We start from the raw sequence: 25,278 nt of genomic DNA on the forward strand, positions 1-25,278 counted from the left end.
TTACTTGTTTTCTTTAGTGCCTAGTTTTTTCCCCTTCTTGTTTTCTGTCCGATCCTATTCTATTCTAATAATATTTTTTGTCTCTTAATTCGGGAACTGGAAGTTTATTCCAAACCAAGCTCAGGAGAAGGTTTCCATCCCCCTCCACACAGCCTAGACCATCTTTCCCCAACCGGGCGTGCCTTCCAGACATTTTGGACTACAACTTCCATTGGTCATACCTGCAGGGGCTGATGAGAGTTGAAGTCCAAGACATCCAGAGGGGAAGGGTGGCCTATACTATTTGGGCATATGCCACCGAATCGGCTGAGGAGGTAGGTAGGTTAAGGCAGGCCATGGATTAGCCAATGGAAACCAGGGGCTTGGCTGGCTGTCCACCTACTCTCAGGTAGTATATCTCAAAAACTGGGTGCTTGTCCCATCTCAAGGGTGTTAAGTAGGACCACATGGTGGCAGTTTTCTCATCATGGCTGGCAAAACAAACCCCAAATCATACAATACGTATGTAACAGCATAGAGAGCTTGTGGAAGAGACGTGTCTTTTCTGTGTTTATTGACTTGTTGCTCCTTGACATTTTCCGGTGTCTGCTGTCCTGTGTCCCTGCCTCATTTGAGATGGGGTTAGTTTCTGACAAGCTGCCTAATCCTAAAGGTGACCTTCGGGATCTTCGCCCACGCCCACGTGAGACCCCCTGCAGTCGTATTTGCTGCCCTGAATTGCTATCTTTTCTTTTTAATAGCAGAACTAACCGACAAAATGACCTTTGTTAGAAAATGTCTGGTGTCTTCTCACATACACACTGCTTGAATTATAGCCAAAAAAAGTGGCGGAGGGAGGGAGGGGGGAGAAATCACACAAAAGCGCTTCCAGACCTGGTAGAAACTTGTTTTTATTGTATGGGTAACTTGCTTTTTGCCACTTTCTGTCATTGTGGTGGGCTTTCCCCCTCCCCCTCTAATTTGCCCTGCATTCTCTGTTCCGGCTTACATTCATATTGTCTTCTTCCACAGCTGTGGTGTTGCTGGCAGAAGCTTGTGCATTCCCGCCCCCCCCTCCCTACACTAACAGCTTTCTCTTGCAGATTACAGTGTGCTGAACTGCTTTTGTGTTAGGTACAGTTTAAATGTCAGCCGTTGAAATTCATTTTTTTATCACCTGTATGTTCTTCTGATTCATGTGAACGGCGTCCTCTAATATGTGTTAATTTGTCTTTATAAGAGTGAAGGTTCTTATTGTTTTCTTTATTAAAGTTGCAAATAAGTTCCCCTTTCATGCTGGAAGCAGCTTTTGTTACTGGGAGATAATAGGACCAAAATTAGAAGCTCTATTTTTTCCCTCCCCCTCTGCCAAATGAATGTTAATTCTGGTGCATGCTATGACACAACATGTCCTGTTTCCAGTACCAGAATTATCTAAAACAAAGGGGATGGAAAGGGTGGCTTTGCATTTTCACTATGACATCCTCAACAAAACCACAACGCATCTGCTGCTTCTCCTCTTCCACCCATTACCAGCGGCCGCTAGTGTCCTCTACTTAGCCATGTGGCAGCTATTGCAGCAGCCTTTTTCTCCAGTCGCCTTTTAAGGGGACAGAGATGAGTAAAAAGCACATTGGACTTACTTTAAAACCACTGGATATTATGCTTTAGGAGTACTTGGAGGACAAGGAAGAAAGGAGCACTGGCAGTATTGTTTTTTGTTATTTATTGAAAATATTTATATCCTGCCTTTCTGCCTGATAATAGGCATCTAATGTAGCTGACAAAAGTAAAAATCAGTATATAATATATTTATTTTTTTATTTATTTATTACATCTTTATACCGCCCAATAGCCGAAGCTCACCTTATATGCTGGTGCTGTTTCAATATCTGTTCTTTGAAGTTTCCTTCCTGGGTCCTGTTTGATTCCTTTTGAGGATGACAAATGATATGAGTGCCTAATCATGGGAATAGGTCATTATTAGTATGAGGAGAACAACCCACGGCAGTAAACACCTTCATAGTTTCCAGATCTCAGTTGTCTTCTTCTTTTTATGACTCCTTAATGATGTCTAAAACAGTTAGGGCCTCTCTATTACTTAATCCAGGGATGGGAAATCTCTTCCCGTAGAGGCTTGGACTCCATCTGTGGGCCCCTGCCTCTTGGAGGCTACTGGGGTTGGGGTGAGAAGAGCAATCCCTGCTGTTATCTCTGACCAATGATTAGAGACAACCGTGGGGATTTCCTCGTGCGCCAGTTGGGAGGGCAAGTGACATGCAGAGAAATTCCTGCTCCTAATTCCGATCACTGGTAATGGGCAGATTCACTTTACTTGTTCTCCACTTGTCCTTCCAATTGGAGGGGGAGTAGCTAAGTTCTTTACCTGCCCTGCGTATTCCCCAATGTGGGAAGGTGTGGGGCAGGCAAAACTGCTGTGGTGCGGGACAGAAGAGCTCTCCTTCTGCCAGTGTTTCTGTCATGGTGGGTTTGGTGCACAGTGGCTTTCCCCGGCCAGGCTTCCTCCAGTGTGAATCAAAGCCAAATGACCTCAGCTGAGTGGGTGAAATAACCTTTTCAGAGCAGCTTTGCTGTAAACATAAGTGGCATATTTATGTATGTAAGGAATAATTTATAGTTCCCTCCCTGAGACCCAAAACTTTATAGCAGTGTTTCCCCAGATTAACCTTAAAAGAGTAATTGAATTCTTGCTATTCACATTTCCCAATCAAAGGGATGGTGATATAAACATCGACCATGGTTATGTCCAAGGGAGAAGGGAGGTTGGCTGCCCCTGCATGGCTTTGTGCTGAAAGCAACAGTAGAATATATAAAATTATGCTTATGTATGTATGCCTTTTGTTTTGGCATCTTTTTGTTCCATGAATAATGTACAAATGTAGTATATCAGGATATTGCATTGTATCTAGCGCAATAAGGGGGACTTTTATAATGGTGAGACACAAAAGAGCAGCAAAAACGATAAAAATGAATAATTAAATGTGTTTTAACTGCCCAGAAGAGCATGGTTAAGAATGCATGTCATTTGTCATCCTCAAAAGGAAACAAACAGAACTCAGAAGTGTTGCTTCTGATCGTCCATTCAACAACCCAGCCTAACACTTCCCTTGAGAAAAAGCAATTCTCAGGCATTTTTAGTAGAAATATTTGGAAGAAGAAAATCTAGACACATCCCCTTTATACATGGAAGTAGCACAAACATTTTAAATTCTTAAGTGTGATCTTAGGTAAAAGCAACCAAATGAAATCACTGGTGTATCTCCCCCCCCCCCCCGCCCCATGGTTTAACGATGAAAGGATAAGAAACTTAAGTTGCAATTTAAGGAAGGCTGTGGGATCTCTATTACCAAAACCTATAAAACTGTCTTAGACCATATATGGGAGAGGTGTCCAGAGTATGTGGCTGCTTCTCAAGGTCTTTTGGTCAAACAAAGAAGCAACCACATGATGATCCATTTATGTAGCAGGTCTGTGAGTTGGCAGCATAATTTTATTGTGGTGCAGGGAAGCATTTTATTGCAGTATAGGGAAATCCTGCATGGTCAGCAGTAGGACCTGCTACTGAGCCGCTATGCGTATCAACTCGAAATGTGGAGAAGCTTTCCACATAATAGGGAGTATCATGGCCTTGAGTGTTTATTGGACCTTAATTCCTGATATAATAATTTTTGTTTGTATTTAAATTCATGCCTTGGAGATGCAGCATTTTGATAGCATCTCTTTGTGTAATATTATTTATTAAATTTATATACCGCCCCATAGCTGAAGCTCTCTGGGCGGTTTACAAAAGTTAAAAACAGTGAACATTGAAAAGTATACAAAATTTTAAACCATCAAAAATATAAAAACAACAGTATAAAACAGTATCCATTTTAAACAACAACAGTTCTAGAAGATAACTGATAAACTCTTCATGTTTTCCGCTAAGGTATGAAGCCTGAAGTTCCCCTTTGGACCAAATGGCTAATGGTGATAGGAGCCATCCTCTAAAGAAATTCAGGACAGTAACAATATTTTGTTGCAATAGTTGATGATTTTTCTTTCCTTTAATTATGGTCACACACATGTTCCTGCTGGTAATAGTTATCTACCATTTATGTACATTTCAGCCCAGGTCCACTTTCAGAGAGAGGAAAAAAAGCTTTAAAAAAAGCTTAGGTTCAGGAAGAGGTCTATTAAGGAGCAGGGTTAAGGTACTGGATATGGAATAAGGGTTGAAGGATATGTCATATTTCAGAGACATGTTGCTTGCTGTCATTCTGTGGAAGGCAGCCTAGATTTTCTTCGTGTAATGTCTAAGTTGTATACTGGATTAATTTCTTTTTGTTTGTTTTTTATTTTATTTTTAAATTTTAAACATCACAAACACAAAATCTTTACACAATATATGATACATACAAACAAAGGTATACACAAAAAAACTACACTAAAATACAATAAAAAAATTTAAGGATGAGGTTAATATATATTTTGGGCCCTCTTCATGCCAGAAATGCCAACTAACTTCTTAATTACTATTAATATGTTAATCAAATTCAATTCTTTCTTATGACTTATCTGAATCTCATACATTGGATTCACAGAATCATACTCCATTTCTCTCTAATTCTTTAATTACAATTAATACATCAATCAAATTTACTTCTTCTCTTTTTTATTTTCTCTTTTTTTTCTTTTCTTTCCATGTCTTAATACTAAAATCCACAAACAAATACATCATTTTTCTCTGCACTCTTGCAAATATTCTATCAAAGGTTTCCATTCCAACATAAACATAGTTGTTGCTCTTTCTCTCATTATCGCTGTGAGTTTTGCCATCACTGCCAATTCCAGCATCTTCAACTTCCATTCATCTGTTGTTGGTATTGTTTCATTTTTGTGCATATAACAGTCTTGTTGCCGCTATCATGTACAAAAATAAAGTTCCCCCCTTCTCTTTTAGTTGTTTGTCCATTAATCTGAGTAAGAAAGCTTCCGGTTTCATTTCTATATTTGTCTTTATTATTTTTTGAATTGAAGAATGTATTTGGGTCCAAAATGTTTTGGCTTTTTTACAAGTCTACCTAAGATGATAAAAAGTTCCTTCTTCCTTGCGTTTCCAACATTTTCCTGAGGCACACTTACACATTTTAGCTAATTTTACAGGTGACATATACCATCTGTACATTGTCTTACAAAAATTATCTTTAAGTCTTGCACATAATGTAAATTTTAAACACTTTCCCCACATACTTTCCCACTATTCCATTAAGATGATATGTCCAAAATTTTGTGCCCATATTATCATACAGATTAATTTCTTTTTGTTGACCACCTTGAGATGTTGGTAAAAAGGTAGAACGTAAACCCCTCAATAAAGAAAGTACTGGATTGTCATTCTGAATAGAGAGTCTGTGGCGTTCATAATCCAACCACACCTTTTTTAATGGATAGTTCCCCCTTCTCATCGATCTGTATGTAATGCTGGCTGCTTCTACTATTGCGTAAAGCTTCCTTCTCTCTCTCCTCCACCACCAAAACAAGTTTCTCAGTAAACCCTTGGCAATTCAAACTAATTAATGAAAACAAACAAACAAACACATACTCTAGTGTATCTGCTGATTATCGAGCAGTGCTTTTAGTCACCTTGTGAGCGCTGAGAATTTTTGTCAAGGAGTCTGGTGATACATTTTTTGATCAAGCAGGCTGAGTCATAATCCCTGGAAAACTAATAAGATACTGGAAGTGTGCTGTAGCATCAGGGTGCATCTTGACTTTTAATTCTAATATGTAGGGTACATTATACTTGTCTGCATGATCTCCATGCATTTGCAGTCTGTTGCCCGGATACTTTTCTTAACATGAATGAATCTGCTTTGAATCTTACACATCAGATGCAGCTACTTACAAAGATGCGAACTTGACTGGAAAGGTCAAAAAGGCTGTTGTGTAGGCTTTATCACTCTCTTTTGTTGTTGGTATTTTTCTATCTTCATTATTCCCTTTACCTATAATAAATCTGTTTGAGATGCAAATACATGTGGAAATGGGGAGGCAAACACAGACGCAGCTTGGAACCTTGTTTATGTCTCGAAGTTTAATATCTGTATGATCACAAGGACAGCTTGAATTGCTTCAGGCTGAATTCCTTCTCTGTGTGCACACCGAGGAAGGGAAGAGATTAAGGGCCAAACCTAAGATGATACATTAAATGCATAATTGTATTATTAGTATACCTTTTAAAAAATAAATAAATAAAAATAAGCAGCCATGGGGGCCTTTTGCCAGGTGAAAACCCTCCCATGAAGCTGTTATGGGTGGTAATAACATCTTGAGTAGGCAGCTTGTTCACTGCAAACCTGGCGCTCCGCCCCATAGTTCCAATATTGATCACACACACACCCCGGCAGCTGGTATTCATTAAAAAAATGGAGATACAATCATGCATTTAAGGGATGATTAATACTTTTTTAAACAAGGTACTAGCCTGTTTGCCCACAAATACATGGGCTTAAAATACACAAATACATGGGCTTAAAACGCTTCTTATCTGTTGTTCTTAATGCAGCTGCTACTTTAAAGGCAAACAGCAAATGGTTTGCTAACTTTCCTTTGCATTTCACTTGAATTGTCACCTTTTAATTATTCGGCTTAGGAGCGGCCTGGAGAAAGCAAAACTGAACAAGGGAATATGGGCTGGCTTGTGAGTCACTGTAACAGTTGACAGGCCTCATGCAGTGATCGGCTCTTTAAAACATACATGAAATAAAAGCACTCGCCACTGGGTACAGAGCATGTGTGATTTTTCTGGGTTTTCTTTTGGGGTTGTTTGGTCTTTCGGGAGGGACCAGATTCTCACTGGATATGTGATGCAAATCAGCACCTGATCATCTGGGAGCCACTTGTACTACCTCCAGGTTACTAGGCGAGTGGTTATTTTCAAGCCTGGTATCTAATATTCTGGTGATCAATGTGCACAGATTCGGTTCTGCTGAATTTGTAATAATAGCGTCCTCTAGAGCAGAGTAGGCAGAAAGTAGAGCTCAAGATTTTTTGGGACTTCAACTGCCAACGTTTCTGACCATTTGCCATGCTGGCAAGAGCTTCTGGGATTTAGTCCAAAACTACCTTCTCTCTACCCCTGCTATAGAGCCTTCCTTGATTATCTGTAACTTATTCTTAAAAGCCAGGCCTTAGGTTGGACTATCAGAATTGGCCTTTGGTTGTCAGTCTTTATTCTACAAGAAAAATAATTCTGTGAGCCTTTGAGAGCCTGTGGGATGAGCACTGTGCAGTATAAATATTTTAAAAAATATGTATTTTTTCACCTTTTATATATTGATCAAAGCAAAAACAAGAGGACATTAGAAGAAAAACATAACGAGGGAGAAAAACATTTTCTTTTGTTCTTGTGTTTTCTTAGGTTAGGAGAGTACCGGGATCTAGTGGCCATCTCCACAAGACAGAAGACGGGGATTGGGAATGGAGTGATGATGAAATGGATGAAAAGAGTGAAGAGGGCAAAGCTGCTTTTTCCCAAGAAAAGGTGACTCTTGTTAACTATGTGATTATTGTACTTTACTAATGAAAACATTCTTCATTATGACATTTAACATGCAACTAGTAACTATGGTTGCTTGTCTTCTAGTCACGAAGAGTAAAAGAGGAAGAGAATGCTGTGGTAAATATCTCTGTTTATTTTTCTTACGTTTTGATTAAGTAGATGTTAACTCTAAAATTCAGCAGTATTTTACAACTTGAAGTTCTTGGTCTGTTTTTCTCCTCTTCGGCACAGGAGCAAAATATATAAAATATGCAGAAGATGTAGATTTTAGGGGGGGAAGTATAAAAATAGGACACGGCTTTTCTTAAACTGATTTGAAAAGGCAGTGTGCTAAATTAACTAATATCATTCATGCATAGTTCTACAGTACTAGTAGTTTTAAGAGGATTATATTTATTTAACTTTTTGTATGATACTTTTAAAGTAACATCAAAGTGACTTGAACCTGTAAAATTGAAATCTAATAGCAGAATATAAGCCCATTTTTAACAAATCAAAAAGTCACTCGATTTTCATAGCAACATAGGAAGCTGCCTTGTACTGAGTCAAACCATTGATCCATCTAGCCCAGTGTTGTCAACACTGACTGGCAGCAATGGCTCTCCAAGGGGCTGTCTGTTCTAAGCCCCGCAGTGGCTTAGAACTGCGTTGCAGTTATACGACACAGACTCACAGCCACCATAGGGCTTTTTGTCAAAGCTGCATGGTAAAAAAAAGTCGAGAACTTACCCCGCAAGATTTCAGGCAGAATGGTTTCCTGCCGTTCTGTAGATGCCAGAGACTGAATCTGAGACTTTCTGCATGCAAAGCATGTGGTTACCATTCCTTTCTCCCTTCTTTCTGGAGACCCCTGAGCTCACAGAAATATGTTTGGGTGGGTGGGTACCCCAGAGCACAGGGGGATGCAGGAGAAAGGAGGAATTTGCAGAAAATTGCCTCCCTCTCCCTTCAATTCATAGATGCCTCTGCTGGATTAAAGAGCCTTCCCAAATGGAAGATCAGCCTTGGATACAACACACTGTGTTTTATTCTTGATTTTAAAGTTCTTCCTTGAAGTTGTGTGATGTTGATGCATTAAAACAAAGTAAAAAATGCTTTGTGCTTTCTTCTAAAGATTTCAAATCTTTTAAACAGATTTCCATGAATTCCAGCAATATCCCTGATCAAATACAGAATCTGTCTATAAAAAGTCCTCAGGTACTGTCAACTATTTAAATAATTTAAATGTGGGTTAGGTGGACGGTGTGGGTGGATTTGTACAATCAAATTGACATGGTGATTGTGTGGTCTGAGTAGATTTGGCATCTGGTGAAGTATTCTCATGATAGCTTCCCTGCCATTCCAGCTTGCAATTTACTAGAGATTGTGTCATAACACATCTTTTTCAACATCTGTCAGATATTCCGTCTATGTATTAACCATGCAAAGTTGGTTGTGTGCATTGGCCTTGAGAAAAATGGTTATTATGGTTAAGGAGTAGAAATTGTGTCCCTCTTCGAAAAGTCACTGCCAGCTAAGGTGAAATATCAGCTATAGGTGCTCAATCTTATATTTTATATGTTGAAGATAGAAACAAAGTCCATTGCTAGGTTTCTGATTAAATGTAATGCTCCGTTAAACTAGCAGGCAGCATAGTTAATACCACTGCATTAAGCTGTGAGAATAGCTTCAAACAAGCACACTTAAAGGTTTAAATTCTCAGTTTATCAGATTAATTTGGAGAATAGATTTAACTGGTTGCATTGTATCGCCCATTAGCTGAAGCTCTCTGAGCAGTTTATAACACAAAGCTTAAAATAATACAATACAGTAACATAGTAAAACATAATATAAAACCATAAGTTTAAAACAGAATCAAATCAAGGTAATAACCAAGATAACTGTACTCATTACCTTCTTAATTTACACCACTTCAATATCTGGATTTGAGTTGTTCTTTGTAAGATTAGTGGTTACTCCAGGGTCAAACAGGATAACTACCTTAAGAAATTTGACCCTATCTCAGTTGTCAACCCCTTCCAAAATGATGTGTTACACCTCTTACAAACGCGTACTACCCTCTCTTTTAAAAAATTTAGACTCGACCTGCTGTTAGCAATGAATATGGTGAAGTTCCATGTGCAGTGAATCTTGTTTTAAGACTAAGGTAAGAAGCTTCATCTATTTATTTTCATATCGGGGTGTTTTTTTTTGGTGTGGTCAGCTCTATCCATTATTCCCATCATTAAACTTTCATAATATTAGCAGAAAATAAGTGTTAACACAGTTAGTCTCCCAGTATGACCAATATGAATGGTGTTCCCATGACTAATTGCTCTCTTTTAATTGCTTAGTAAAATAGAAAGGGGGAAAAGAAATACTAAATATGAATGTAGCTTCAGGCTAAAGGTACCCTTCATTAAGTATTTTCTTTCCCCCCCTCCTTTTTCATTCCGTTGCAGGATCACAGTGAGAGATTTTTAATGAGTTTCTTTCACACTTCAGCAGTCAACCTCTGACGGAAATAAACCGCGCTGTATTACAACTTGTCTGCTTAGAACATTTTTACTGGGCAGGTTTGATCAGCAGCTGAGGAGGGGAAATGACTGATATATTTTCAAAGAACTCTCAGCCTTTTAGAAAAAGATACAAATATGGTGTCAGACTTTATAGTTCTTTAGAAGTAGACAAACATTGCTTTCCTTTTTTTTTTTTTAAAAAAAAAAAAGGGTTTGTAGCCTCTTAATTGCTTCTTAACTAGCAAGTTTTTCAGAGGCCTAATTAATTTTCACAAAGCTAGCTTAACATGCTTTTCATGTCGTCCTAACCTAGTTTCTCCTCTAACCTAACCTAAAATAACAGGGAAAACCGAAACTTCTTCAAAGTTGATCTGCTTTATTCCTTCTTTCATTGGAAGGAGGTGGTAATTTCCCCCCATTGACATCATAATATGGTACTGTGAGAAAGTTGAATGATCGTCTCTTAGCAGTAACCTCTTGGAACTGGAGAGAAATCATAGATCTGGAAGATCTGCCTACAAATGCTTCTGTCCTCCTTTTTTACATGCTAGTTTCTCATGCCATGTGGCCCTGCAAAAGCCGTTTAGCAGGTGCTAAGAGTATCCTTTTTTTATTCTATTTTGTTTCACCTCCAGTGTAGTCTGTGAAATGAAGAGTTGGACATTTTTCTTCTGAGAGGAGATGTTAGAGTTCCAAGTGTAAATAGAGATTGTTCATTTCACCAGAAGATGCTCACACAACTTATTTTGCCAAGTATGAAAAGAGGAAGCAAAATTCACTCAGGGTTTTCTCTTGTTACTCTATCCCTCCCCTTTCTAAGGCATGCCCTAGCCAATTGGGAGACCTGGGCTAGAGCTACACTACTGCTTTATAGTGGTATTGAAGTGCATTGATAACTATGAGGGCACATTATACATTCCATCTACTGCTTTTGTTGTGTTATTCCCTGCTTTTTATTCCTCATTATCCAAAATACTGCAACAAATGTTGTTGTGTGTCCTACAAGATATAAATGCGCAAAAGGGATATAACGTTACCATGATGAGATTGTAATGATTTGACACAAGGTGTATATCTGGCCTGAGAGGCAGAAAGATGCTGCAGGCTCTTGTTCCCTGTCCCCTTTCTCACTTGAATCCCCTCTCTACAACCTCCATTGGTGATTGCGTTTGAAATTTCCCTTTAGCGTGCCTGACCAGATATCTTCGTAATGAACCAAAACTCTTCTCTAGAGACCCGTTGCTCACTCATTCCATCACCGCCTAATTTATTTATGTTAAATGTAGCAATCTGCCCTCAATGCACACCTTTCTCTACCTGTGAACTTAACTGACTAGAGGATGATATCCTCATCTTCTACCTTCCACTATATTTTGCTCTCTCAGTACTTCAGGATAACTTTTGTTTTGGCTCTATACAAATTCTTGTATACAGATTTTGAATACAAAAGAAGATGCAGCCTTTGAATCTGGTTGGTCAAAGCCCGTTCAGGTGCTCGGAAAGAGGACAGTGCTGCCCTAGATATGTATGTGGAGGGATGGCTTGATGGAAACCACCCTATATCAAAATCTCCCTCCACATGCTAAGCTTAGCACTAGTGGAAGTGGCACAATCCCTTCAGGACTCGTCCAGGTGCCTGCCTGGTGATGGTTGGGAATCTGCTCTGTTCCAGGCTAGAAGGGCATCTTCTGTGAGTGGCTGTGGTTTGAGTTTACTCGTCTTTTGTGGTCCCTCCTTTCCCTTTCTGGTGCATTTGTCGATAGCAGTTCATGCTTATTGGTACATTTTAATCCACAACAACATTTCCCATCTTAGCAAGCCTCCTTCTCAGGGAGAGGAGTGGAGAAGGAGAACAATGGGCCCTTCGGCTCACAGGGGCTTAATGTAGTCTCTCTTCTTTCTTCCTGCAGTATTTAAAGCACACTTTGTCTTCAAGGCACTGCAGCTTTCAGCATGATGGTGCTGATCTCGAAGACCAGTAGCCAAATGTGAAAATAATGCCTGAAATGGGCATTGATGGCAAACATTCCTCCTCTTCCTCATTATTATTATAAAGCACCATCAATGTACATTGCATTGTACAAAGAGCAAACCAATAAAACAATTCCCTGCTCAAATGGCTAACAATATAAAAATGTAAAATGAAAGTTAATAGTAGTTAAAACTGAGGGGGAATGCAGGGGGTAGAAAAGGGACAAAAAGAAAAGTTTTTAACTAAGCCTTAAAGACTGAGATTGATGGAGCAGTCCGCAGATACTCCAGAAGGCAGTCGAGGAGCGAAGATCCCTGGAAAGGGGTATAATGAGAGAGAAGAGCGGAAAGATAAGGGGCTAAATCCTGTAGTGCTTTAAAAGTTAGAACAAGGAGCTTGTGTTACATCCTAAAGGGGATAGGGAGCCAATGAAGGGACTTCAAGGGTGGGGTGACGTGGTCATAGTGGTGGGCCAGATAAATGATCTTAGCTGCAGAGTGCTGGACAGAAATCAGTGAACTAATGTGAGCCTGAAGGAGACCAGTCAGGAGACGATTACAGCAGTCGAGCTGAGAAATAACCAAAGCATGGACTAAAGTCATTGCAGAGGGAACAGTTAAAAAAAAAAGGTCTGATTTTAGTTACGTTATAAAGGAAAAAATGACATGACTTTGTAACAGCCTCAATATGAGGAACAAAGGAAGAGAAGAGTAAAAAATGAAACCAAGGCTGTGTCCCTGCTCTATGGGACAGAGAGAACATTGTGCACAGTAATAGAAAGTGTATATTGGGATGAAAGTTTAGGAGGAAAAATGAGCAGTTCAGTCTTGGTCATATTAAATTTCAGGCAACGAGGAACACCAACTGAGAGGGGAAATGAGGAAGATATAAAACCTCCAAATATCACATTAAAAGAATGACCTGACAAATAAGAAACAAACCAACTAAGAACAAAATCAGAAAACCCCAGATCTTGGAAAGAGTCCAACAAAAGTTCGTGATCAACTGCTCCAAAGGCTTCAGAAAGATCGAGCAAGATAAGGATAGAATAGAGGCTTAGTTGCAAGAAGATCACAAGTGATCTTTGTGAGGGTCATCTCAGTGGAGTGCAAAGACCGAAATCCAGATTGAAATGGGTCCAGAGCAGAGGTTTGAGAAAGCAAGTCAAGGCAGCGCTGGTAAACAGCACGTTACAGGACTTTTGAGATGAAAGGTAGCAAAGAAACGGGATAGTAATTAAAGAGGGAAGGCAAATCAAGGGTGGGCTTCTTAAGAATCGGAGGGAAAATAAGCGTGCTTGTATGCAGCAGAGAGCGAGCCAGAAGAGAGAGAGAGAGAGGCCTGAGCTAGACTGGACTTTTTCGTGGGGCAAATCCTGGGATCGTCCCTGTGCGTTCACATGACGCACAGGGTATCCTGGGATAAAGGAGGGATCATCCCTCCCTTGCCCTGGGATAGAGCCCTCCCCTTTGGGCCTGCTTCTTCCGCGGTCCTGGGCTGAGCCGGAGACCGCGGAACGTGTGGCCCGTTGCCGCGGTTTGACCTGGCTCCTCACGATTACTCACGAGGAGTCAGGAGCGCTGTGCCCATAGGGGTTAGGGTGGGGGGAGCGGGGAAACTAAATTAAATTTTAAAAAACCACTTACCTTCAGCTCACAAGCGTTCGTGCGCTGCTTCTCCTTTAAAAAATAAAAAAATGGCGGGCGCGACGCCTCTCCTCCTGAGGTCGTTGCACCTCACATGTAAACGGAGGAGGGATCTCGCGTTAAACACAACGCAAGACCTTCCCTCCTCCATCCTGGATTATAAGGTAGGTCTAGCTAAGGCCAGAGAGAGAGAGATTAATAATGTGAAGGAGAGAAGGAAGAACTGTTAATGGTTAGCTCCTCAATGACCTAGTAAGCTAGGCTTTCTCACCCTTTGATCCAGCATTTGAATCTCTGTACCCATCCAGGTCTTGAGGTTATTCACCATTTTACCCTGTAATTCTGTACACAGTTGACTTACTTCTGAGTAAATGTGCATAGGATGTTTGTTAGTCTGTTTCTTATTCTCTTTCTCTCCTCCCCAGAGAAAACTATTTGAGCACTGTAGGGAAAAAGAGGTTTAGTTTTTATTGTAACTCCTTTTATTGTAACTTCACATTGTGGGCCTTGTGTAGAAGTCTGTGTACATTCTTCTTCCAGAAGGAAAGGGCAGGCAATGTTTCTATTCCAGCTGAATTTACAACAGCAGTCGAAGATAAGGGGTTTTATTTGTGCTACTTCTCTATTTGTTATAGAGAAATGGTCCAGCCACCATAGAAACTGCATAACTTGTGCTGCTATTCACAGAATATGCAGTTTGGTGGCTTTTTCTTTTTAAAGCTTTAGTAGTAAATCTAGTCGCCACGAACAAAAGCTTGAGAGCACAGTAAGATACAACTATTCTATCACATGTGTTCAGTCTCGCTCTTCCTTCTGTCACTCTTTTCTACATAGAAAGAGATGCTTACATTTTGTCCCCACACAGGCAAGATCTCTCAGTTTTATGTGATCTGTTTTGTAATGTGTTGTGTTGAGCTGTATTAATACCAAGTTTAAGCAGCTAAATTCTCTTATGATCTTTGGCTTTACACACTACCTGCTGAGCTGATCATTAAAACTAGTTGTTGATATGATATGGAGTGCACCTTAGAGTTGCCTTCCCCAACCTGGTAACCTCCAGGTATTTTGGACTGCAACTCCCAGCAACTTTTAGCTGTCCATGCTAGCTGGGGATGCTGGGAGTTGTAGTCCAACACATCTGGAGGACACCGGGTTGGGGAGGGCTGTGCTAGGGTCTGTTAAGATGAGAGCTAATTTTGCCAAGGAGTAATTAAACCAGCCACTACATGTTAAACATATTCTCTTGGGAAGTCTTCTGGTTTTATGATCAGTCTTCAAATAAATCTGATAGGGAATTTCTGTTGCCTAGGGCAATGGATATTATGATACAGAGATTTTTCCTGGAATATGGCATGGGATATATTACCTGCTGATCATGGATTCCAGGAACAATGTGCCACCAAGGAAATGATAAGTTTACAAAGTTCCTGGTATTAAAACAGAGCTTTTAGATATAGGACTCTATGGTCAGGCATGTCTTTTCATCATGTACTTTAAAATCTTAAACATTTTTTACATCTGATATAAGGGAATTAAACATACAAAATACATAGTGGTTACAAGGAACACTTAGTTTAAGAACTTTTAGTTTTAAGAATAGTGCCTTTAAAGATTTTAAGTTTCTTACCCCACGACATTTCTGAGCTGGGAGCAAAATGGCAACCTGTGAGAACTGATGTTTGGTTCTGAAGTTCCTGGATTTTGCCTCTCATATTTAAACGATTTCTCTTTATACTCTTACATGATTTTTTTTTTACAAAGAACACAAAAGATAGAACTTCAAAGCAGCACACTCTGACCATGAGTTATTATTTCCCCCCAAATTCCCAGTTTTCTTACTGTGATCACACCTTTTTCCTAACTTGCCTTTCCTGAGTGCAGCTGGGGAAATTTCATCTTTGCCATAGCAGGATCCTAGGTCAGTGAAAAGTCACAGCATGTCAGCACAAATGCTTTTGTTAGAATGCCTTGCTAGAATCAAAATAATTCAAACGTAATACAATATGTCTTAACATTCCATTTGTGTCTTTATAAAAGTTATAAAGTGATGAGAGGTAAGCATATGAGAGATATATGTAGAAGACAAATAACTCTAATTTGGATAATTGTTTGCAAGGGGGCCTATTAGGCAGGTTGGTGGAGGAAATTTTCACATGCAAAGGCTTCTGGGGCAAACTTTTGTCACAGGATGCATTTTAAAATAATGGTTGCTTTATTCTAAATGATGGGACCTCTTCTTTAAAAATGATCTTGTAAAGGAAAGCAGATAGACTGCGCTGTGTAGAAGACACATGGATGAAGTAGTGGAGAAGGGAGTAATTTTAGTTGTTTTTATGATGCACTAAAGTTAAAAGACAAGGGGCCTTGGCTGACACCTGGAGAAGGGAGGAAGACAGATAGCCCGGGTTGGGCGCCAGGACACCAAACCTTATCTGCCAAAAGGCCTTGAGTGATCACAGGGTAGAGGGAGGTGTGAAGCGGAGGCAATAGAACAGAGCCCAAAGGGGACAGAGGGACTGAGAGGGGAAAACGAGTATAAGTTGGGGCCCACCCCTAATGCCTGGTGTGTCTGTTTTCTGGCAAGGAGGAGAGGAAGAACTGTGATGTGGGGGCCAGGCCTTTACAAATCTATCCTTCAAACCGCTAGTGACAAACTCTTCTAAAGATATTTGTTAGGTTCTAAGTGAAGCAGTTCACTGTGTAAAATTGGTAATGTGCAATAAATAGCAATTGTTATCTATTTCCCTTACCTCTCAATTATTGGAATCAAAATCCTTGGTTTTTGGTTGAAGTTAAAGCAGGTTTTTACCAAGCTCATGCATGAACACACTTTCAGAGTTTATCAAGTGTGCACAGAGAGGACAGTACTAGTGGATATAATCCAGCTTTTCCCCTCCATGTGAACGGAGAATTGTTTTGTGAAATGCATAGAATGTGGTGCATCAAGAATTTCTATGGTCAGTAATGAGGCACCGATGCTGAAGGGTTCCTGTCTTACCAGGTTGTCCTTATAGCTGTTGCCTTAAACATCTCCCTTTATAGAACTCCACACTGGGCTACTAGAGAAATACTGGTAGCTAGAGAAGATTGAATTGTAGTGGCGGTGCTGTGGGTGTAGTTGTGATGTATGCAAAGCATACAGTAATTAATTGAAATACTTTTCTGTCAAGTCTCCAAACGTGTATGATGCCTGTTAAATGGGAGAGGGAGGGGGGGAATCTGACCGTGCGTTCCAGAAACTCTTTCGCAATGTTTGTGCTCCTGCTTTAATTTGCACGATTTGGCTATATGTTTTTTTCTTGGCATTCTGTGATAAAAAGAAAAACCCACCACTGCCCTCTTAATACGTAGCTAGAAGACGATTCTGCGTCATCAGCCGGTGGTATGTTCGTTATGATTTTTTATAATGCGTCCTTTATCTCTGATTAACTTTGGGAATCACATAGATCTGCTGTGGCACCCCGGCTGTGGAATGAGCTCCCTAAGGAGGTTCGCTTGGCACCTACATTATATGCTTTTAGACGCCAGGTGAAGACCTTTTTATTCTCCCAACATTTTAACAATCTATAAATTTTAAATAACATGGTTTTAAATTTGTAATTTTGCATTGCTGCTGTTTTTATCTGGTTGAGCTTTTAAATTGTATTTTATATTATGGTTTTATACTGTTGTTTTATACTTTGAATGGTTTTAATTTTTGTGAACCGCCCAGAGAGCTCCGGCTATTGGGCGGTATAGAAATGTAATAAATAAATGTAATAAATAAATAAATAAGATCCAGAATGCTTAAGCTAGAATAGTAGCGAATGTTTTGGCTGCAGGAATGAACTCTGCTATACGTAGACTTTAGCTAATAAGGCTTGGTGAGACAATGGATTCTCTTAATGGTTTCTATTATTCACTAAGTTGAGTGAGTTGAACATAATTGCATAACATGAATATAAACTAGTATGAAAACAAAAGCCATGTTTTCCTTTTAGTGGAATTCTGAATTGTGGAACATAGTTTCAAAGTAAGTATATTAAAGTCATTCATTTTGGACAATGGGAAGTACATATGCACACACATATCAATCTTCTTTTTATAATTTTGTATACTTATGTCCTGGGGTTTTTTTACTTCCAGTTGGAGGTGCCCAACTGTTTTGCTTACTGCTTTGCTTACATTCCAAAATGGTAAAATCACCTAGTAAAACAATGAGGAAAATGAGTCAAAGCTGTAATAGACCAAGAAAGCAACAATAAAACCAAAAGCTGAAACAAAAGGAGAAGCCAGGCCTGAATAAAAGGAATCAGCAACTAACACATGTGATAGATAAAAGGGTTTTGGAAAATGAATATCTCCAAGTGGCACTGTAACACTGGAAAGTGGTGGACAAATTTCCTGAGGCAGGGAGTTCCATAGATTTGGTACCATAACATAAAAGCCCTTATGTATGTCCTTACCAGATATACTTTGGAATACAGAGGAAAATTCAGAAGAGGTTCTCATCAGTTTACTTTCAGGAGCCCACAGATTCATATGGTTCAGGTTCTCTATGGTCTGAAGTTGGTTTAATAAACTGGCTTGTTCCATAGTTCCTTGTCTTGATAGCTCATGCCATGAAAGGACTGTGTGCGTGGGCAAAAGGCTGCTCAGAACTCAGATACAATTGTCCAAATTCAGCCACTGGAATGCAGCTCTGGGCAGCAACTTAGTCTCTGCAATAACATGGAGTTTAACCTATAGTCATAGAAACAAGATAGGTTCTCAGATGAAATTTCAACCTATACAAGTTTATCAAATGTGCAAGAACACAAACTTTTACCAATGTACTCAATTTTATTAAAAGTTATTTTCAGTACACTTTCATTTGACTTCTAGAAAGTCTCTCTTCCCCCCATCTCCCTTTCAGGTATATTGCATCATTTTTATCAAGGTTTCCCTGAACAGTAAAACTTAAATCAAACCATGATAACATATCTTATAGTAAAATTGACTTTGTGACACTCTATCAGTAAATCACCATCCACAGAGACAGTGAACTCATTATAGTGGCCTTGAAATAGAAGTTGGGAGAACTGTAAAAGATTAATTTTATATTTCTCCATCTTTTGTTCTTGTGAAGGGGAAAAAAACCCCTTTTTGAGCATCCAGGGATTAATATATTCATCTGCCCCCACAAATGTTACATAATAACGGGGGCTGTGTTTAACTTCTGCAATTATTTCTAGAATGAAGAGCAGACTGAAGAAAAACAAGCAATACAATTATAAAAGAGGCTTGGGAATAACTAAAAAAGAGGTAGAGTTTAAAGAAACAGTCATTGATAACAATATTACAGTGCCCCTACCCTATCCCAGCAAAATTCTGAGGGTACATAACTGGATACAGAAAACTTTGATGCAACCAGAATAGGAGATTTAAGAAACGGGGTGGTGGTGGAGGAGAGTGATGGATGAGATAAGGAGGAGTGGAACATGGGGTGGAGAACAAGCCAGCTTGCCTCTACTGCAGTATCCAACCTGCTCGAGTTGCCTGCATCTGGCAACTGCATCGAGTTGCCCAATCTGAAGCTTTACCTTGGTAGGGAGCTTTCCTTTTGAGTGTCTCATTTTTCGGGCTCATGAGCTGAGGCCAGGGTCTTTACTATTTACCATGCCTGTAATGGTGTCATCTGCATGGTGGAGAAATTTGCAGCATTCCAATTTGACCAAAACCAGGACATGTGGCATGAACACTTGAGGAATGTACACCGACCAAAGATCCAGTTCAGAGGCCAATTTGAAGGCATAAGAACATAAGAAGTTCCATGCTGGATCAGACCAAGGGTCCATCTAGACCAGCACTCTGTTCACATAGTGGCCAACCAGCCATTGGCCAGGGACCAACAAAGCAGGACATGGTGCAACAGCACCCTCCCACCCATGTTCCCCAGGAACTGGTGCATACAGGCTTACTGCCTCAAATACTGGCAGTAGCGCATAACCATCAGGACTAATAGCCATTGATAACCTTTGCCTCCAGGAATTCTGCTTTGCCTTGGGTATTGAACCTGAGTCGAGAGTTGGAAATCTGAGGCTTTGTGCCTTTCACCGACTATCATGGCAAATTTTATAAAATGGCTATTATGGCTTCTCTGTTTGTTAGAATTGGTTGAAATTGGCAGCCATAGTGGCGGAGATTACGCTTTCCCAATTTCAGAATAATAGGTGTAGGGTTTTTGCCTTTACTTTTTTATTTTATTTTTAAGGGAATGGCTGATAACTTTTTTTATTTCTTGGCAGAATTGGATGAAATTGGCAGGGGCAGTTGCCGTTTTATAGGTGACGAAACCTGCCATGTTTGAGATGAAAGTGCAGGGATTCTCATGCAAGATCAGCATTTACATTTTGAAAGTATCCAAAAAATGACACATTTAAACCCCCCCTCCCCAACCCTATGAACATGGCTCTGAAAAAAGTTAGTCAGCATTGAGGATGACCCTCAGTAAGAAACTTTCCAAGTTTCAGAAGGATAGGTGCAAGAGCTAAGGGACTTATGATAATTGGAAACCAATTTGAGGCCTTTAAAATATATATAGTGAAGCGTGGTGGTGTTAGAAAGGCAGACATTGTGAACAAAGCCTTGTGCAGGGTCAAGCTTCATTTTTTGTCACTTCAGAGACAAGCTCGCTTCATCTCAGGAAGCGCCAGAAATGGTTTGGGCTTCAGCAGAATCTGATGCATAGCTCTAACACACTGCAGTTGTAGTTCTTGCATTGCTCCCCTCCATTGATATGTGCAGAGGAAACTCTCAGATATTTCAAAATTGGCAAAGACCATTCTGTTAGTTGTTACATGGAAACTGAGTCTATATCTCTAAACAGAAGAAAGTGATAGAGCTGAAAGACAAAGTAAAAAGTATGGGTATGCAGAACCGCAAATTAAAACAGGTGCCTTAGGCCTTAACTAGACCTAAGATTTATCCCGCGATCCTCCCGGGGTCATCCCTGTTCATGTAAATGACACATAGGGGATCCTGGGAGCAGGCAAGGACGACCCCAGGACAATCCCGGATAAACCTTAGGTCTAGCTAAGACCTTAAAGTCCAATGTATGTGCTTTTTGCAGTATGAATGAGCTTAAGGGCATATCAACACTCCTCGCTTCAACAAATAAAACATTCTCTTTATTTTATTTTTAAGTAGATGGATTGTTTTGGGGTATTTTAATGGAAGGACTGCTATATCTTAAAAAAATCTTATTAAAAAGCAAGGTATCCATTAATGGCAAAATCCAAACAAGTATATGTACAAATCACAGCCTGCTCCTAAAGATTAGGTTGGTTGAGATTCTGCATTAGATTTATGTACTTAGGAATACATCTGACCTTTCCCTCAAATTGTGTCAATTTGTACACACTTCTTTGTTGTCTGAATTTCCCTCAAAATGGATGCAGGTTGCTGACATGAAGGAAAATCTGTACATGCATGGAGGATGGAAGTCCTATCCTTCTGAGCTGTGTATTTTAAGTTGGGGGTTCCAGTTCTCCCCACTAAACCTCATTAGGGAAAAGGAAATTCCTTGACATCTAATCTCCCAGTTGCAATGCAGATAGGTAGGATGTTCTTCTTACTCATAGCTTCACCAAGTCATGTCTGAACAAGGAAGTCCGTTCTCTTAAAGTCTGAGAAGGCGCCTATCAAGTACCCAGGAAAGAGTGCAGATTTTCATTGAATCATATTCTGTAGGTTTCTATATGTGAACAACGTCACCATTGTCTTTAGGCACATGGAATGCAAGACTGCTTGAATATTTCTTTGCTCTCTGACAGTATGTTGACCATCACTTGTCATTGATTCTGCTGCTGTTCTGAAGGATGCTGATTATTGGCCTAGTTGTTGAGTTTTTGGGTGATCTCTCTCTCTCTCTCTCTCTCTCTCTCTCTCTCTCACACACACACACACACACACACACACAGAGTTATCTTTCTTGAAACTTGGTCAAGGAGTCCCTAAAGCAAATTAAATACACCAGTAATTGTAAATGCTGTGTAGCTTATTGGCAAACTTTGGGAACTACTCAAAGTGATATCCTCTGAAATCCGTCATAACAAACCACTGCTGTTGAGAATACTTAGGCAATGACTGTGCCAAATTAGGGTGACCTGATTAGAATGACATTTTAACATGTTTAAAATTAGTAGTGCTAAATGATACTGAAACCAGCATTATGGAATCTCAGCACTGTTGAACAAGCCAATGTAATATCTACAGGCGATCTGCCATCTTCAATCATGGAGGACAGCCATCATCGTAAGTAGATAATTTAGAAAAATTAGAGTTCTCAACCCCACCCCACCCAAGTCTGAATAGTTGGAAGAGCCTAATGATGATAAAGAACAAGCATGAGTTTGCAGCAATCTTTTGTATTCCACAAGGGCTTCTGTAAATTAAGAAAAGTGTGAAAATAAGCATAAATCCAGTATAAATATATACATCCGGATTCTAATTGTTTCAGTCAGCATAGTACTTGAGGTCTGAACTTATCTTAGCCCTCCTTAAGGGCATATCAACACTGCAAACCTGTATTTATTTTTGTGTTAGCTGGGGCTGTTGTGTCTTTCCTGCAAAGAATCATGAGGATTGTGGTTGATAACTTCTAACCTCCTCATGAAGCTACAGGGCTAGAAGGGTGGGTGGGGAGGGAGAGTATGAGATACTGTTACACCAATTTAAGTTTGGTCTAGACATGCAACAAGTAAAAAAGCTCTTCAAAAGTCCACTAATTTTTAAAATTGCAGTAAATTACAAGGACTCTGTAGATGAGTTATTTCTGGAATATTTTTACTGTGGCTTGGATACTGAAATCTAGTATGTGGGAACCTGCTCTTGCGAAGCTCACATTGGCAAAAGGTTATTGTCACAATCTCCCCCTAACGGCTGCAGTCTCCAGACTAACTGCAGCTTGTCATGACATTTGAGCCCAGGTAAACTGTGTGGTTAGTCTTAACTATGGTTAGGTTACAAACAAGCCATCTTCAGACAGTAACTGCCTTGTTTTAACTAACCATCTTGCACGTAATAAGCCTATCTTCTGGTTTGTTTGTTTTCTTTGCTTATACTGTTATATAGATAGCATATTTAATTTTTTAAAAATTCCATTTCTATCATATCTTTTAATTAGATGCTGCTTAGGGAAGAAACATCTCACTTAGTACATTTACATGCAATCCTGTAACAAGTTGCCGGGGAGAAAGCCTCATTGAACTCCATAGGTCTTACCTCTGAGTAGATCTGCCTAGGATTGCGCTGCTAGTAGATTGTATGGTGGCTGTAAACTGGCTCTGTGGATTAATCTATAATTTCTGGTAATCGTCTCAAATAGTCAGGACTATCACGTAGTAGTTGTTATTGATCACAAGTGGCATGTCAGTGTGGTGTAGTGGCATAATAATAATAATAACAACAACAACAATAAATTTCTTACCCACCTCTCCGATTGGATCAACAATAAGCATAAAATACTGATTAAAAACATGGTATACACAGTTTAAAAACATCCTAAAAGCATCCTAAAACATACTAAAATATCCTAAAATTCTACTGGATAGGCCTGCGGGAAGAGATCAGTCTTGACAGCCTTCTTGAATGCTAAAAGACTATCAAGCTGACGAATCTCCTCCAGCAGGTCATTCCACAGTCTGGGAGCAGCAGAAGAGAAGGTCCTCTGGGTTATGGTTGTCTTTGCTGACTGAAGTAGATTCTTCCCAGAGGACCTAAGTGTGCGGGGCGGACTGTGTTGGACTGGGAGTCGGGAGATCCGGGTTCTAGTCCCCACTCAGCCATGGAAACCCACTGGGTGACTTTGGGCCAATCACAGACTCTCAGCCCAACCCACCTCACAGGGTTGTTGTTGTGAGGATAAAATTGAAAGGAGGAGGAGGATTGTGTACACCGCCTTGGGTTCCTTGCAGGAAAAAAGGTGGGATATAAATGCAATAATAAATAAATAAATAAATAAATAAATAAATAAATAAATGTATGTCTGAAGTCACCATCAACCTATTGTGTGTGGGTTCTTGATGGTGATGACGATACTTTAAAAGAACTATCCCTTTTATCCCTACTTATACATACAGAAACAAATAAGAGGAAAATATAAAACTGTGTCTTCACATTAGCAGTGCAGAAAACTGTTCACACAGGGAAAAATTTGCCTCAGACCTGAGGTGCTATGGCTGCTGTTGTTGATGGGTTCAATCACAGCAGTACCAGAATCATTTCCAGCTGGGTGAGAGAGTTAATGAGTAGAGATTCAAAGCAACTGCAAGCATATCTTTACATTTAATTGGTGAGCCTCTTGAAATTATTGAAACCTTTCCACAACTATTTTTACTCAAGAGTTCCTGGATAAAAAATACCAATGGTACATGCTGTTTCCACGTAGAAATGTAGAAGAAACCCACTCACCAGGGAAGTTTATTTCTTTGTGTATACTTTGGTGGCATTCAGCAGCTACTATATTACTTTTACATACTCATTACTCTCCCCCTTGTGTAGAGGCCAGTGTTGCAAGTGGCAAAGAGCATCATGTTCTATTATTAATTGAAAGTCAAAGATCCTTTTACCTTCTTTAGGGAGTTTACAAAGTTAAAAAAAAATAATAAGTATGCCAAGTTAAGCTTTAGTCCAGGTATTTTTGGAAACTTAAAACCACAATATAAAGTTTCCATAGTTTATACTTGAAGTTGTACTTTATGGTTTTAATTTTTGTGAACTGCACAGAGAACTTCGGTTATTGGGCAGTACAGAAATGAAATGAAATGAATAAATAAATATTTTCTGTCCCATGAAGACTCAGGGCTAGAACATGCTACGTGTTGGCCTGGAGGGAAATAGCCATCTGTGAGAGCTGAACGTAATCCGATAATGCAACACTGTTTCTTGTGGTGTGCACAACCTTTCCTTCGTCCAACACTTGTTTGCAATCTAGCAGGTTTTGAGGATTTTTGACGTGCTATCCAGAATGCTGCAGATCTGCATGATTGAAGATGGCAGTGGAATATGTTTGTGTCTCAGTGTTGGGGGGAAATATTTACATCTATAGCCATGCAGTCTGATCTACAGGATGTAGGCCCAAATGTGTGTTGCACTGAGTCCAGTGAGATTTACTCCTGTGTAGCTGTGTTTAGGATTGCAGCCACGTAGCACTGTCTTACCACATTTTTACTCAGGAGATTATTTTAAAGTAGGTGTGCATAGGATCGAAGGCTTAGATACATGACCTGTATGCAGCCACAGCCTATATGCTGCTTGAGTTTTCTGGAAGGAAGAAGTGGTAACTCAATCGCTATCAGCCCAAATCCAGCCCTTTGGGGTTCCCAGCATTTGCAGTCCCATCCCCCCGATTTTGAAAGGTCGAAATGCTTCTCCTGAGGCTCAGTGACTGGCAGTAAGAGCTTGGAGCTACAATAGGCTGGTATTTTTTTGTATACTTGGCTCTATCCATTTTCGCCCACCACTGGGACACAACTCCCAGGAGCTTCAAAATTGAATTTGGCCCTCAGGCTGAAAGAGGTTCAACATTCCTGAGGTAGAAGAATTTGTTTATGGGTGAATTATTTTTAAAAAGAAGAAAATTGGGCTATACTATAGAAG

The 25,278-nt window shown here is 39.8% G+C and overlaps 1 protein-coding gene across 3 annotated transcripts in view; it reads left to right on the top strand.

Moving 5' to 3' along the window:
* The window catches only part of STK39 (serine/threonine kinase 39), a 131,798-nt gene that overhangs the window by 79,337 nt on the left and 27,183 nt on the right, over window positions 1-25,278 (top strand). For all 3 annotated transcript variants that reach the window (XM_063116429.1, XM_063116430.1, XM_063116431.1), the window contains exons 11-14: window positions 7,403-7,525; window positions 7,628-7,660; window positions 8,678-8,740; window positions 9,622-9,689. In XM_063116429.1, the coding sequence (XP_062972499.1) occupies window positions 7,403-7,525; window positions 7,628-7,660; window positions 8,678-8,740; window positions 9,622-9,689 (287 nt within the window). The remainder of the gene's footprint in view (window positions 1-7,402; window positions 7,526-7,627; window positions 7,661-8,677; window positions 8,741-9,621; window positions 9,690-25,278) is intronic.

Source organism: Elgaria multicarinata, chromosome 2 (assembly GCF_023053635.1).
Source record: "Elgaria multicarinata webbii isolate HBS135686 ecotype San Diego chromosome 2, rElgMul1.1.pri, whole genome shotgun sequence".
NCBI lineage: Eukaryota > Metazoa > Chordata > Lepidosauria > Squamata > Anguidae > Elgaria > Elgaria multicarinata.